Raw genomic sequence first — 16,955 nt, forward strand, 5'->3', positions numbered from 1 at the left:
CACTGTTTGAGGTGACTATGAACCTGCCAGTCCACAATCCTGGTAAGGTGACATGCTTCGTAGTACATCGTCGCGTCTGGGAAGGCCATGCCTCCACAAAGCTTGGGCATTCGGAGAACCTTGAGGGCAAGGCGGGGGGGGCCCCTCACCCACAGAAATTTACGGAAGGTTTCATTGATTTTGCGCAGGAAGGCTGAAGGGACCGCGATTGGAAGGGCTTGCAATACATATAGCAAACGAGGCATGACATTCATTTTGATAATATTGCAACGCCCAAACCAAGAGAACAATCCCTTCTGCCACTCCTCCAGATCCTTCCGAATACGAGAGAGGAGAGGAGGGAAGTTAAGTTCGAATACACGGCCGGGGCAGTTGGGGAGGGAGATACCCAAGTATTTGATATGGGAAGAGCTCCACTTAAATGGGAAGTCTTGCCGGAGGAGGGCCAGCAAAGCCGGAGGCATCGCCACAGGCAAGGCCTCCGACTTCTGATGGTTAATCTTGTAAGACGAAAGAGCTTCGTAAACACGGAACTCCTTCATAAGATTAGGCAAGGATATAAGAGGTTTCGAGAGGAAAAACAGGGGTGTTTTTTTTTTAATAGCCCCTGAACTCTCCTCTATGTTATCTTATCTGTCCTTGTACACTGAGTCCTTTATAGTTGTTTAGAGGCAGTTGAGTTTAGTGGCATTTTTTTTAAAGCAAAAAATTGCATTCAGGGCAGAAGTTTATTGTCATTTGAAACTCCAAATATTTGTAACAGCGTGCAAACACGTCTAAACGCAGTAACTCACGTTTATAAGCTTTACGTTTATAAGTAATTTCAATGGGGATACATTTCTGACCATTTTACAATGTAAAACTCTTCGAAACGTAAATGCCGCTAAACGCGCATAAATGTGGCATGTAAACCTGGCATGTAAACACGGCAAAACTGAAGTTTTTAACCGTCGGTTACTAGCTGTCAAGTTCCAGTGTTCAGGAGAGGTTTTCAAACGTCCTGTGTACATGAAGCCTTACAGCCTTGTCCGGTATATGGCATCCATTGCCATTTATGTGTCTCAATACAAATCATACACTCAATCATATAGCACTGTCTTTTTTTTTTTACTTGTTAAAATGAAAACCTTATTTTAATGTGATTAGTGTAGCACCATCCATGGTAGGTTCTAGGTAAAATCATCTTATGCTCCTTCTGCTTATCAGGGGAGCCTGATCTATTAGGTTGCCTGTTGCATGTTTCCAGGTGTGATTCACTGGGTCTTAGGGAGTGTCCCTACTGTATCCAATAAGGGAGCTTGTTGGACAGTGGAGGAAATCCAGCCAGTGACACATTGGCTTTTGTGGGAGTCTCAATGGGTGAGCACTCTTGCAGTGCATCCTGGAATTGCTCGTAAAAGCAAGGGGGGCATGTGACAGGGCGTCTTTGGCAGGAAGCAGAGTCCCAGGAGGAGGATGGTGGCTGGTCTTTCCTCCTGCTGTATGAGGAAAGTGGTCTTAGGCAGTCCACCTAGTGAACCAGGTGTAGAGCTGAGTTGCAGAGGATCCAGTAGAGCTGACAGTGGAGCTGCTGGCAGAGTCTTCCAGGAAAAACAGTGTCCGTGAGTACCACGGGACTTGCCAAAGGGTCTGCCCAGGAAGGGGGACCACTCCAGTGAAGTTAGAGGATCAAGGGGCCAGCTCACACAGAGTGTCAGAGTAAAAGGCGGTGCAGTTTATAACCCTACAGAGTAGGGACAAAGGGGGTGCCGAGTAGGACCCTGAAGAGTGATTCACAGTGCAGTACAGTTCAGGTAATTCTTCTTCGCTAAAGTGGCAAGGTGAAGCAGTGACCTTGCTGCACTCAGCATTACATAGAAGTCCCAGCAATTGTGCATAGTTTGTTCAGTTGGAGTATCCCATTCATCCCTTCTCCTATCCCAACTCTCAAAAAAAACAACAAAAACCAAAACCCCTGGACTGTTTTCCGACTGAGCGGAACACTTAGAATATACTATTTTTTCAAGTTGTTGCTATAGGTAACCCAGGGGAATCCGTAACCAGCAGCTCCCAAGTTGATAATAATCACTTAGCACTTGTTACTTTGGGCAAGCCATACATGATTCGAATTTCGGCCGGTTAGAAACGTTAATGGTCAGGTTGAGTGTACCAAGTTGATCGATCGATCAACTTGGTTTTAATTAGCATACCGAATTCTCTTGCGATTATCGCTAGCAGCTGCTATAGCCACTACCAATAATCGCTGTCTTCACCTGGCAGGGGCAATGTCTCGGCAGGAGGGATTCCCCTGTCAGTACTGTGTGTGTTAATGGGGGGATCGTGCAAATGTCTTTTCTGCAACCCATGGTTGCAGGAAAAAAATTTGCACCGTGTATAACCGGCCTAATAGTGCCTGGTGATTTGGCTTCATCCTGGAGTTGAGAAGCAAAAGCCAGTTATATGGTAGCTCTCTGATTTTCGTTCTCTTGTTATTCTTTATCTATCCTATCTAGCTAGCCATACAAGGCTCAAATTTTGGCCAATTTCTCTCTATTTGATCAAAATTCAAGCCGTGGGTGGGCTTTCATCAGCGTGCAAAGAAAAACAAAATTTATGCTAAGGTAGGCCATAGACGGTGCGAATGTCTTTTCTGCAGCCCGTGGTTGCAGGAAAGAAATTAGCATGATTCCCCCATCAACACTGACGGTGCTGACAGGGGAATCCTTTCTGCCGAGCAATTGCCTGCTCCTGCTGCCGCTAGTAATAATCGCAAGTGAATCCAACAGGCTGGTTGTCCCCAAGTTGATCGATCAGTTAACTGGGTACATTCAGCCTGCCCACACACGGTTCAAATCCTATGGCCGGTCTTACTTTACTTGCTGCTCATATTTTATTGAGTAATTCATCTCAGTATTCCCTTCAGCCTAGGAATATGGAAAGCATTTAACAGCCACCGGGCATGTACCAGACTCTACTTTTTTTTTTTTTATGAGTACAGGAGCTCATATTAGTGATTTCTTTGCGGGCAGAGCAAATAGCATTTGAAAAAAAAAAAATCATAGCTTTGTGTTCTTACATTAACAGTGTATATATAAACCCTAACAATGAATTTATAGCATTTGTTCATTTTTGTTAAATAAAACATTGACACCCCATTCACACTACCGCGACGCTACTTCCAGGGGCGACCTCCGAGATCGCGGTGCGACCGTCACGGACTTAACATAACATTGAAGTCTATGGCGGTCGCCTCCTGGTCGCCCCAAAGAAGCTCCGGACCCTTTTTCTAAGTCGGAGCGACTTGCGTCGCTCCTATTAGAACGGGTCCGCAGCTTCCCTATGGGAGGTGACCTGCGGCGACCTGTGAGGCGACCAGGTCGCCTCACAGGTCGCCTTAGTGTGAACGGGGGTTGAAAGGATTTTGTTGTATTTGTGACTCACAATGTAAAGACAAAACAGCGACAGGACAGTAGTACCAATCATTCTACTCGGAAATTTAAAACATGGATCCCATGTGTATATTTTCTTTTCAAACCAGGTTTTCTGCACTCTGCAAAAAAAGGCAAACATAATATATTAGAAGCATGTAAAATAAAAATAAAAACATCTCAAGGTAAATAGATCTAATGATGTAAAATATATTAAAATAATTAATGTGTATTAAATTACAAACTTTCTTTAATAAGGGCTCTTTCACACGGCCTCTCCGATTTTCTATTCCGCTGCGGCACTTTTTTTTTTTTTTTTTCACGGACACGGATGACACTTGTGTCATCCGCTCCGTATGTCCGCATATCATCCCATCTGTTTGCGAATGATATGCGGACATAATGTATGTCTATGGGGATTGCGGATGTCAGCGGATGACACCGATGACATACGATTTTGCTTCCTTTCCGTTTTTTAAACGGAAGAAAAATAGGGTTCTGTTCCGTTCCAAAAAACGGAACAGAACTGAAAGGACGAAAATCGGATGTCAGCGGATGGTCATCCGCTGACATCCGCAATCCCATTGACATGCAATATGTCCATATTTCATCTGCAAAAAAATGGGATGAAATACGGACATACGGATTGCCCGTGTGAAAGAGCCCTAAAGTAGGAAAGGGGTTAAAACTCAGTTTTATGTTTTGCTGTCTATATCCCATTGGAAAGATTTCCCTTTGTTTCCTCTCCTGAAGACACAACAGGAAGGGAGGAACTCTCTCCTCTCATAGACAGTTGTCACTGTAGGTGTCCCCACTGGAAGATATTTTGCCCCTATTTGCGTTCTATAGACAACTAAAAATTTTGGATTTTTCATCACTTTTAGTTCCGGTGGTGACTACGGTAGGACACAACCTGAATCCCCTGCAGGAACATAGACAGAGATTCTAACCCTTCCCTATTCTATCCAAAAATAAAATAAAATGCCTTTAGATACACTTTAAGTATTAAAATTGATGTTTTTGCTTCAAGTGGTTGACAGAGGGTTATAAATCAACTGGCTTTTAATACTCTTCGGGACTCCATTGGAGAAATATACCTAAAAGGGTTTTTTAAAACAGATCTTTTAAAGAAACACAAAGGAATCCCACTTTTCCTGCTGCATTCTTAGTAACATAAAACAAATGTAGAATACCATGGCGAGAGTCCCTAAGTATGTAAGAGTTGAAAGAGAACTGTAACTCAGGTGCAGGTTTGAAATAAATGTAAACTGTAACTCAGTTGCAGGATAAAAATAAGTTGCAGGGTAGGAAACTGGAACAGGTTCTGGGATGAAGTTCCCCATTCTTGCAATAGACCTCAGCTAACACACATGAAAGATTGCAGAGCATAGGAAAAGCAACCTGCAAGTCCCAAGGAAAGATGGGCACCCAATGTAGAATTTGAAATGTGCCTAACTAGTGAATATCAGTGATTTAGAGATATTAGAAGATCTCTACACAAAAGTCTGTAGAGATATTGTATAACTGAACATGTATGGTAAGAGAGGCAGGCAAGTGCTGGGGGACCTACAGTCTGCATGTAGAGAAGGAAACAAATCAAATGGGAAGTACTGAGAACAGGGGTAATGCAGACTTTTCCAGTACTAAGCTTGTGAATGGAGTCGATCGGTACCAAAGTCAAGTGTTTGAATAGGTGAAAGCAGGGTGGTTTCTCACCCCCTAAAGCTGGCAATCTGCAACCCTAGGAGGGAAGGGGCTATCAGAGCTCAGGGCAGAATCTGGGGGTTTTAAGGGCTGGAGACATTGTTATGGCAATAAGGAATAAAATAAGGCTCTAGGTAGTGGAGGGTTGGTGGAAACTCCTAACGAGTCTGAGTGGAGAAACTCGAGCATGGGCTGTCTCACCAGCATAACCTGGAAACATTCTCATGGAGGGGTAACTGAAGCATGCCAGTAAAAGCATGATCCTGAACATGGGACCAGACATAGATGGAAATGTCATTCTGAAGGAGAATGCCAGAATGAGACCAAGGTACCCTGGACCGTGCAAGGCTGTGGGAGGAGCCAAAAAAGGTACAGGATCAATCAAAAGGGAGACGTGTAAGCATCAGCATTTGGGCATACAGTTTATAGAGTTAAGCCCCGTACACACGCGTCGATAATTGTCCATGAATTTTCGGCCAACGTCCGATCAGCCGATTTTTGGCTTGTTAGTATGATGCTTCCGACAACCGACTCCGACTTTTCGGCCGAAAAAAATCTGGTGTGCAGGCTATGAAATTTTTGTTGGCCGTCAACACAACGGGTGATTTTCCGTCAGTCAGCACAGATTTCGGCAGACAAAAATCTGATGAGCAAGACTGGGCATCACGGAAAGTAAACCAGCACATGACATCACTTCTGAAGTAGAATTTTGTTGGGTGAGAAAATTCGTGTGCAGTCTAGGCACATTCCAACCAACAAAACACCACTCTGGACAAAAGTCGGACGATCGGTCAGCCAATAATCGTTGCGTGTGTACGAGGCATTAGGCTTACGGTCCTTGTAGTAAAAGATTTCCAAGGAAGCCTGGGATGAAGTTGTTCAAGGTGTAAGTAAGGGTCTAATAAAACAGAATGTGATGATGTGAATGTGGTGATTGTTTCAGCAGTATAAGGACTACGTCTATGTGTGAATGGATAGGAAGTATAGCACATCACTCAGTGTTTTCTATTAGAGGTTGAAATATCTCTCATGAGTGATATAGTGGCAGGTAGACCTTTCCGCAGCCTACTGCAGCAATTAAGAGAGATATTTTAGGGAATCATAGAACATGCATGCCTAAACAAACAAAAAAGGGTTTTTGAGTAGGATTTAGTAAGTCCTTGTAATATTTTCTGAACGGTAAGGATATAGGCAAAAACTGTTTAGTTACTGGTACTTTTAAGGTGCTAATTGAACCACACAGAACATTCTCTAAAATGTCAAACAGTTTATTTATTTATTTTTAGTTCTTTCTAGAACATCATTAAAAATGGATATACAGTACATACATGCTTAGCCTCCTCAATGCTATTTTGGTACTTCATGTAATTACAAAGCCACTGACATCATCATTAACTGCTTTCGGACCGCCCGCCGCAGAAATACTCGGGGCAGTCGGCTCCGATTTCCGCCTGCCACCCGCGATCGCTCCCCTCTGAGAGAGAAGGACAGTCAGCTGTTATAAACACAGCTGACCGTTCTCCCTGGAATGATCACAGAGCTCCTGTGATCCTTCTATATATATCTCTGTGATCATTTCACAAGCCCAACCCCCATACAGTTAGAAAACACTCCCCTAAGCTCACAATGAACCCTTTGATCGCCCCTGGTGTTAACCCTTCCCTGTTAATGTCATTATTACAGTAACGGTGCATATTTTTAGCACTGATTACCGTAGTAATGTCACTGGTCCCCCCCAAAAGTGTCAAAAATGTCAGTTAGTGGTCTGATCTGTCCACCACAATGTTGCAGTTCCGCTAAAACTCGCTGATCGCCGCCATTACTAGTAAAAAAATAAATAAATAAAAATTACATAAATCTTTCCCCTAGTTTGTAGACGCGATAACTTTTGCGCAAACCAATCAAAATACGCTTATTGAGATTTTTTTTTTACCAAAAACATGTAGCAGAATACAAATTGGCCTAAAAGGATGAAAAAATTTGATTTTTAAATTTTTTTTTTTGAGGAATGTTATACTGTATAGCAGAAAGTGAAAAATAATGTTTTTTTTTCCCCAGAATTGTCGCTCTTTTTTTGTTTATAGTGCAATTAATTGAAAATCGCACAGGTGATCAAATACCACCAAAAGAAAGCTCTATTTAAGGGATTTTTTTTTTTACATAGGTGCAGCGCCGTACATCCGCGCAATTGTCCATTAAATTAACACAGTGCCGTATCACAAAAATTGGCCTGGTCATTAAGGGGGCAAATCCTTCCGGTCCAGAAGTGGTTAAATGCAATATTTGTTCTGTCCCTTCCCCATAAAGTCCCTCAGTGGAGCATTATGTACAGGATAATTCAGCACCATTTAGCTGGCATTTCTGCTGGCAATGTGGCACTGGTACCTAATCTATTGTGGTGATGTATGTGCAGGGTTGAGATCTTTTCTGCAGGTAAAGCAGTATTAGTTTTTGTATGGACACCCAGAGAAGTAAATTAGGCCACACACAGTTTGAATTTATGTGCAATGTAGTCTCTCATATAAACAACATTTTTAATCAGTATAAAAAAGCATATTAAGTCAGTCCAATACAATTATATCAGACAGGTAGATCACTGTAAGTAAATGCTGTTGATCTTACATTTCAAATTTGAGACAAATTTGATTGTATAGGACCAGCATAAGACTGATGGCAATTGTATTGGCACAGTTTAAGTCTTCTCATCTTGGAGCCATTGGCCACCCCCAGTTGAGCCCTTATGTAGCGTGTCCTGTATATATTATACATATTATATTATTATTATTATTATTATATTATATATATTTTATTATATTATTATATTATATAGCGTGTCCTGTATATATGTATGTATATAGTAGCGTGTCCTGTATAGTAAACTTCTTTCACATTTTCTGCATTTCCAAATATGAAACACAGTAAACTACAGTACAGCATTGTATGTGATAATATTGTTCGCAACTATGTTCTTTCACTGCCATCTTGTGGTGATGCTTGGTATTATATTATTTTTGACTGCAGCTTTGAATTTCTTTAGTGTTACAACATAGATACATGATGACCAAAGTTGCATTGAAAGAAAAAAAAAAAAAGAATATTACCAAACATTTCCGCTATTTTTTCAATCTTATACAAATTTAGTTTTCCCTTTAAAGCCAAAATTAACTTTTATAATTTATTATCGTAATGCAGCCAATTTTAATTTGGAAAAATAAACGTTGAAAAAATGTGTTAACCTGTTAAAATATGCCACAAAATACCAACATTTCCAGATGTTTTCTGGCAACATTTCATTTGGATGATCTTTCTTAAATAAACACATCACACACACACTGGCAATCTTTTATGTAATAATAAAAAATAATCATCAAATGATACATTTCTATTTTACATTTCTTTGTACCATTGTTCTCCAGCTGGGCATTAACTAAAGCTGAGCATAGACATAAGAGGAAGATTAGACCCTGAGCCCATGTTCACACCGTTGCGACTTGTCATGCGATTTGAAAGTTCCAAAATCGCATAACAAGACATGCTGCTAGGTTAATTGGATCCTGTATAAAAAAAAAAATTGGCCCTACTGTGTATGTATGTGAGTTAGGGACCTTACATTGTAAGCTCCTTGAGGGCAGGGACTGATATGAATGTACAATGTATATGTATAGCGCTGCGTAAATTGACAGCGCTATATAAGTACCTGAAATAATAATAAATAATAACAAGTTGCAACCAATTGCCGGCAATGGAAGCGTTCATATCACCCCAACTCATGTCGCAGTGATTAGGAAAAAGGTTCCTGCTCTAATTTTACTGATTTCATTGTGCCTTGCATAGACTTCTGTTAAATGAAGTCACAAGCCGCAATGATATTGGCAGTGCAAATTGCACAGATGTGCAGCTTTAAAATCACACTGAAGTAGCACAATTTAAATCCGCACCATTGTAAAAGGGGGCTAAAGGCTACCGCGTGCTGCTCAAATTATGTTAAATCAGCCAAAATTCGAGTTGTGAGTGACCTTGTCGGCACTAACTAGCTTATCAAAAGTTGATTTAGCAAAGAGCAAGGAGTCGGGTAGAAAATAGTTGGTCGAACGGCACCTGCATCCAATCAAAGGCACTATATGGCTTTTATGACAGCTGCATATCAGAATCAGAATATGTCAGAATACAATAGCTGGCAGGGGAGATTTTTTCATCCTCCCACATCCTGTTTAGCATGAATGGAGAAATCTGTTGAGCTAGGTTCACACCTGTTCGTGTGCTTTTTAAACTTTTTTGATGCATTTTCGCAGTACATTTTTTGCATGTTTGCATGGAAAAAGAAAGCGGAGAGGAGGTGGTACAGTTGTTGTTGACACTGGAGGTAGGAAAGAGGAGAACCAGCAAGGATCAGAGTCTCGGAGACTCTGGTGGAGGAGTTTTTTGAAAAAGAGAAGTTGTCAACTTTATCGAAGGCAGCAGAAAGGTCTAGGAGTATGGAGTATGGAGTAGTCACCATTGGTTTTAGCAGATAGTAAATGATTAGTAAGTTTTAGCAGCACAGTTTCTGTAAGTGTTGGGGGTGAAAGCCAGTCTGACGGGGATCAAAAAGATTGTGGACTAGACATTCTTGAAGTTTGCAGTAAACAAGAGTAGCAGATGGACTTCTCCATATCATAGGACTGAGGTGTTCTGTAGTTCACAGAAGTAAACTGAGCAGGGCTGATAACAGTGCCTATGATTTCAGTGCAGCACATGCACGGTGCACAGGAAGATATGAGTGCACTGGATTTTGGGCAACTGCAAGAGGTCTTTTTTGCAAACAATCGTAACAAAATGCTTTCAATGGTATTTTAACAGAGCAAAAATTAGCAAACAGGCAAACAAGGAGCAAATAACAGAAGTACATTGGGTTTACACACACTTTAACACTTTGCAGACACTTGTTATTTCCTGGTAATTTATGTTTTCCCTTTTAAAGCATTTATTGCACTACAGTTCCAACTATTTTGCATATCCTTACTAAACAGTCCATGGAAGGAGAGTGAGGAAAATGAGATGACAGATCTGAAATTTGTGATTTGGGAATGATCAGTGGACATTACTATTACTATTACATCACTATTTTGCAATACATTACTACTGCACTACTGTTATAATTTCTTTTTTTTTTAAATCTTTTTATTAAGTTTTAAAACAAACAAAAAATACAACAACAACAAACAAGGTGCAGTGGTTCACAGCGTAACCGCCCAAATGCTCAAAGAATAAGGCACATCACCCGCACAGGGGTCCAGATGAGAAACAAGAACATAAGGAAAATGAAACAGCAGACATGGCATTCACATTCTATTCATACATACGGCAACCCGTTTAGGGCCGCCAGTGAAGCGCTCATGCTCCGAAATCCCATGGAAGGCCACGTAAAGGCTGAGTTGCACCCCGCCTGGTGCACGGGGGGCAAGAGGCAGGCCCTCATCAGTCACCCGCAGCCGTGGAGGGATCAGAGAGCCACCTGGCCCAAACTCTGTCGTATTTTTTTGGGCAGCCTCTGTGTGCATACGTATCTTTGTATAGAGGAAGAACTGAGTTCTCCAATTTCTTCCACTGAAGTGCCATGGGTGGGGTCCGCCGCCGCCGCCGCCAGTGGAGCGGTATGGTTTTCCTGGCATAAAAAAAGCAAAAGACCCAACAGCGTCCGGGCTGCCACCCTCGGCACCAAATCGTCCAGCAGTCCCAGTATACAAATCCTCGGGGAGAGGTCCAGCTTGATCGATTAAACCTTTTCAATCAACTGGAGCACCAAAGACCAGAAGGCAGAGAGGTGAGGGCAGGACCAGAAAATGTGAATGAAGTCGCCCGGTTCCTGGCCACAGCGCCAGCACTCCTGGGATTGAGAGGCATGTATTTTGTGTAAAAGGTATGGGGTGAGGTAAGCCCTATGTGCTATTTCGAATTGGATGAGTCTATCTCTAAGGGAGACCAGCATTTTGAAGGGGAGCTCCCACACATTGATCCAATCCTCTGGGTCCAAGTCCGGAACATCCCGAGCCCAGCAAGCATGAAGGCCAGAGAGCTCCGAAGAGTGGACCCGGAGGAGGTGCACGTAAAGGACCGACACCGCTTGATCCGAACAGTCGTGCCACAGAACCCGCTCCAGATCCGGCTGGACCATCTGCGAGCTTCTGGGTGGGAACTGAGATCTGAAGGCATGGGAGAACTGGAGGTACCGAAATACATGGGAGGATGGAACATTGAAGGCGTCGGTGAAGTGTGCCAAGGGGGGACAAAGAGATATCGGAGGACACATCTGAGACCCTCTTAACATTATATTTGGTCCATATCACTGGGTCGGGGAGAGAATAAAGGTGCGGTAGGGTGGGGCTGTGCCACAACGGCACGTTGGGGGAGACAGCAGTACCCGGGTACCCCTCGAGCTGCAGGCCAACTTTCCACGCACGGAGCACCGTGATCATGGAGGTAGTGAGCCCATGAGGGGCCCTAGGTCCCCGAAAGAGCTGGTGTGAAAGGGCTTCCACCGAGCCAAGCACCGCCGCCTCCGCCACGGCCGAGTTAAAAGGGTCTGGATTTAGCCACCAAACAGCGGAAACCAATTGGGATGCAATGAAGTATTTGTGACAATCGGGGAAGGCCAGCCCCCCTTGGGAGAGGGAACGCATAAGGGTAGAGAATTTATACCTGGGGGGACGTGGCCCCCACAAAAAGGAGGAAAACAGTGTATTAAGGGAAATAAAGAATGATTTTGGTATCCATGGGGGGGGGGGGATGCCGAAAGAGATACGTAAATTTAGGTAACACCTTCATCTTAACAAGGTTAATGCGACCCAAGATGGAAAGGGGTAGGTTCTTCCATGCCTTCAAACGTGCCCTAACCACCGAGACCACCGGATCCAAGATAAGTGTCATAAAATCTGAGGCCACTCTGAAGACCCGCACCCCCAGATAAACCATATCATCCACCCATTGTAGCAGAACATCCTGTGGTGCTGAGCTCCTGGCCTCCCAATCGATCGCCAACAGTTGCGACTTGGACCAGTTGACCCTCAGACCAGTCTTCCGCGAGAATGCTTCTAGGATTTGCAATGCACCCCTGAGCGAGGAGTCCGCGTTGTTCAAAAATAATAAGAGGTCGTCTGCATACAGGGCCACCCTCTCCTCCAGCCTGTCAATCCGCAGGTCCCGAATAAGCGGGGAAACATGGAAGGCCTCCGCCACCGGCTCTATGGCGATGGCGAATAAGGCCGGGGAGAGAGGGCAACCATGGCGCGTGCCCCTGGTCAATGTGAACCAGGACGACAGCCTCCCCCCCAGGCGAATAGCAGCTTTTGGCGATTGGTAGAGGATTTGCAGCCACCTGATGAAGAGCAGGGGGAACCCCATTCTCCGGAGAGTCTCCCATAGGAAGGGCCACTCCAACGAGTCAAATGCCTTCTCGATATCGAGAGAGGCGACCACTCTAGTGCCCACATTATGGTGTTGTGCCTGTATGTTGGTATACAGCCTGTGGAGATTAACGTCTGTGGATCTGTGAGCCATGAATCCAGTTTGGTCCTGGTCCACTACCGAGGGAAGCAGGGGTTGAAGTCAGGTTGCTAATAGTTTGGTCAGGAGGCGCAGAGCTTGGGGTCTTTCGGGGGCTGGTAAATAAGGATGACATGAGCCTCCACCATCGAGGAGGGAAGCGTCCCCTCCTCAAGGCACCTGGTGATCATCGAGGCCAACAGTAGGGCCAGGAGTCCCAAGTGAGTCTTGTAAAATTCTATGAGCAGACTGTCTGGGCCCAGCGCCTTACCCCCAGGTATGGCCCTAATCACCGTCAAATCACCTCGTCAGTCGTTACTGGTCTAACCAGCAATTCTCTCTCCCGGTCTGAGAGCCAACCCAGGGTCACCGGGTCCAGGAGGGAGTGCAAGTCATCTGAGCAGAAGTTTGGGGGAAGAGGTGTAGAGGGTACTGTAATAGGACCGGAAGGCTTCCAGTATATCCTCGGGGGAAGTGAGGGCTCCCCCTGTGGGAGAGGAGAGCTCTGGTATCAACGTCAGGGGAGTATCGTGTTGGGAAAGCAATGCCAGAAACCTACCATTCCTGTCACCCTGTTCAAAGAAAGACTGTCTGGAGTTGTACAGAGACATCCTCGTAATCCCTGACATGTGCAAGTGCAAATCCCGCTTAGTTGCCTGCAGCGCCTCAAAGTTGGGGACAGAGGGGTCCACGCCATACGTGTCAGAGGCCCCTTCTACCCCCCTGCTCCAGTTGGGTCAGTGTTGCATAGTGTCGCAATTTAACCGGTTTAATGGTAGACATATATTGTCCCCTAGTGTAAGCCTTAAAGGCATCCCACACCATTCCAGGTGTGGACGTCTCAGCATTAGTCTGCCAATACTCCTGCAATATCGGTGGAATCCGAGAGGAGACATCTGGGTGTTCAACCCAGTGGGCGCCCAAGCGCCACATAGAGCCACAGCGAGTCATGCCCGTGCGCAGGGTGATCTCTAGGGGGCTGTGGTCAGACAGACCCGCCGGCACCGTCTCCACATCAGACAACACCGTCGCGTTGGCAAATGCCAGATCAATCCTGGAGGAGGTTTTGTGGGAGGTGGAGAAGCACTACTGTTATAATTTACTATCATTATTTAGCTTCTATTTATATACACTTTTTTAGAAACAATATTTCAGAATGCCAGAATGAATGGAAAACAGTTCTTTATATTACAAGTACAGAACTGGGAAGCTAAACATATCTGTGGTCATAATGTAGGTGGTGCACAATTAAACCTAAATGCTACGAATAGTGTTTAACTGAAAACGAATCATAAACTAAAATGTTATTAAGTGCTTTGAGTAAACTTACTCAACAGGTTTTCTGAAGAGTCTTTTCACATGTTCAGCTTGATGGATTGGTAGAAAACACGTTTCTTCCTTGGAAAATGTAAAAAAAAAAAAAATTTGAAAAAAAAATTAGAACAGAAACAAGCATCTCAAGTGCCTAAACAAATGTTTTTAACATGATGATCATGTAAAACTGATACAACATTTAATGTAAATAGTTGACAGGTCTTGATGGGGCACACAACACAGCATTAAAGGGAAACTCCAGTCAAAAATTTAATTTTTCCTATTAACCACTTAAGCCCCGGAGGATTTGGCTGCTAAACGACCAGAGGGTATTTTGCGATTCGGCACTGCGTGACTTTAACGGACAATTGCGCGGTCGTGCGATGCTGTACCTAAACTAATTTGGCGTCCTTTTTTTCCCACAAACAGAGCTTTCTTTTGGTGGTATTTGATCACCTGTGCGATTTTTTGATCACGCGCTATAAACAAAAAAAGAGCGTAAATTTTGCAAAAATAGCAATATTTTTCCCTTTTTTTTTATATGAAATTCCCCCAAAAAAAAATGTAAAAATCAAAATTTTTTAATATTTTCGGCCAATTTGTTTTATGCTACCTATGTTTGGTAAAAAAAATCGCAAAAAGCGTATTTTGATTGGTTTGCGCAAAAGTTATTGCGTTTACTAACAAAGGGAAAGATTTTTGTCATTTTTGTTGTTTTTTTTTTTAACGCGTAATGGCGGCGATCTGCGATTTTTTTTGCGGTACTGCGACATTGCGGCGGACAGATCGGACCCTTGACTGACATTTTTGACACTTTTGGGGTTACCAGTGACATTTCTACAGTAATCAGTGCTATATATATGCACTGTTACTGTAAAAATACACTGGTAGTGAAGGGGTTAACTTTATTTGAGAGGGAGGGGCTGTGTGTGTCCCTAGGGGCGTGATTCTAACTGTGATTGGCTGTGGCTTCAACTGTATGCAGAGTGATCAATGGATCTACATAGTAGATCCATGTGATCAGCTCTCATACAGAGAGGAGAATGACAGGCAGCTTGTTTACACAAGCTGCCTGACTTTCTCCCTCTCCCCCGCCGATCGCAGAGTGGCCGGCGGCGATCGGGTCCGCCGGTCACACGCGCGGGGGGGTCCGTGACCACGCGGGAGCGGGAGCGCGCCTCCGGCGGCGCGCGCTCGCTCCCTAAACCCTCACAGGCGAGCGACGTAGACCTACGTCACTTTGCCTGTGAGGGGCTGACCGCCGCCGTAGATAGTCGTGCGGCGGTCGGCAAGTGGTTAATAGTATGTTAAATATCTTTATTTTTGATATTATTTATTTTCTGGCTAGCTGCTTGTGTAGCTTAGAAAGTCTTATCTAAACTAGACAAACAGCTTCTTCCTGTCCTTTACCGACAACGCTATCTCCCTTTATCTGAATCTTCTAAGCTGTCTTGCACTTCCTGAAAAGAATGTCGGTCTTTCTTAGACAGACATGCCTAGAGCTGCCCAGACCCACCCCCATCCTTCACAGAACATGATCTCCTCCTGTCTTCATAGCCTTGTTTAGGCTAGCAGCTTCTCTTGAGAGAGAGGGAGAGATAGGGAGGGAGAGGGGGAGATGGAAAGAGATAGAGAGAGAGGGGGGGGGGAGAGGGGGGGAAGAGAGGGGGGCACGTGACCGGTGCAATATATGAAAGAAATAAAGTATAATGTACATAAATTACATGTGAGTAATCAGTTTTAGGCTCCAGTTCCACAAGTACGACTTGTCTTTCAACTTTGAAAAGGTGCCTGCACTACTTTGATGTGACTTTGATACAGAGAGTGTAAAGTTGGATCAAAGTTGCACTCAAAGTCGCACAAATTAAGAGCCGCACTAGTTTAACCTCCCCGGCTGTATGATTATTTCAGATTTTAGGTGCTGATAGTGGTACCATTATTTTGCATGTAATTCTTAAAGACGAGTAGCCCAAACCAACTATTTACATATTGTTTTTTTTTTTACTGTGCATTCTTCTTTATCATATCATGCCCTATTTTTAGCAGATAATGCTGACAAAAAAAATATTAAACGTAGTAAAACAAATTTTGCATTCATACTTACATCTCTTATGTCAGCTCCAAACAGTATCCTAATGGACTTTATAAATATGTGAACAAACCGTCCCATTAAGAAGATCAAGCACAAGAGAGCTGGCCAATAAAAAATAACCTTTTCATACTGACCTACGATCTAAAAACACAATAAAAATGTATCACATTTATACTGTATATATACTGTATAAAGAGAAAGGGACATTCATAAATCGTCCACTGTGTATTGAATCGCAAGTATATAACTGAAAACATTTAAATATTTCTACAGCAAAAATACCATAAAGTTTAAAATTTTGAGAATAACTGTGACTAATAAGAATCCATAATACTTACCTCTCCATGAGGGCATGTTACAATGGCAATCATTGTGACTATAAACCTAAAAATATTTCTCAAATTAGTACAAAATGAAAGATATATATCAAATATATTCATTAACTCATCAGACTCTATTGATGATGACTTGTATACATTAAAATAAGTTGAAAAAGGTGCCCTGCTGTATTCCCTGGTCATTTTGATGTAATCTCTGTTCGGCATCACGTGCTGCTTTTAGAGGTTGATGTATTTTTTATGGAATGCTTCTGCAGTGTGCACAGTAACTTAGAACCAGCTCCAGAAGAAGAAAGTTGATAGGACTTCTATCCAGATAGGATCTCTGTAGTCTCCTTGAATGTAATTTCTACCAGCACTGCCATATATCCAAACCCATATCCACAATCCCATAACCATAGAGCCCTAACATGGTATTCCCAGCCAACAGCTACTAACGTTTTTAGACTGCCTTACCCATGCAAGTTTTGTTCAGGGAGTCTTGTGACTAATGCCTCGTACACACGCAACGATTATCGGCCGACCAATCGTCTGACTTTTGTCCAAGTTGTGTTTTGTTGGTTGGAATGTGCCTAGACT

The 16,955-nt window shown here is 43.4% G+C and overlaps 1 protein-coding gene across 2 annotated transcripts in view; it reads right to left on the reverse strand.

Moving 5' to 3' along the window:
• Nucleotides 1-16,955, reverse strand: part of LOC309544890 (stimulated by retinoic acid gene 6 protein-like) — a 102,023-nt gene that overhangs the window by 60,144 nt on the left and 24,924 nt on the right. For both annotated transcript variants that reach the window (XM_082243895.1, XM_082243894.1), the window contains 4 exons: nucleotides 16,377-16,422; nucleotides 16,051-16,179; nucleotides 13,963-14,030; nucleotides 3,421-3,529 (listed from right to left, as the gene is read on the reverse strand). In XM_082243895.1, the coding sequence (XP_082100021.1) occupies nucleotides 3,421-3,529; nucleotides 13,963-14,030; nucleotides 16,051-16,179; nucleotides 16,377-16,422 (352 nt within the window). The remainder of the gene's footprint in view (nucleotides 1-3,420; nucleotides 3,530-13,962; nucleotides 14,031-16,050; nucleotides 16,180-16,376; nucleotides 16,423-16,955) is intronic.

Source organism: Pelophylax lessonae (genome assembly GCF_965119305.1).
Source record: "Pelophylax lessonae genome assembly, chromosome: 1".
NCBI classification, from domain to species: Eukaryota; Metazoa; Chordata; class Amphibia; order Anura; family Ranidae; genus Pelophylax; species Pelophylax lessonae.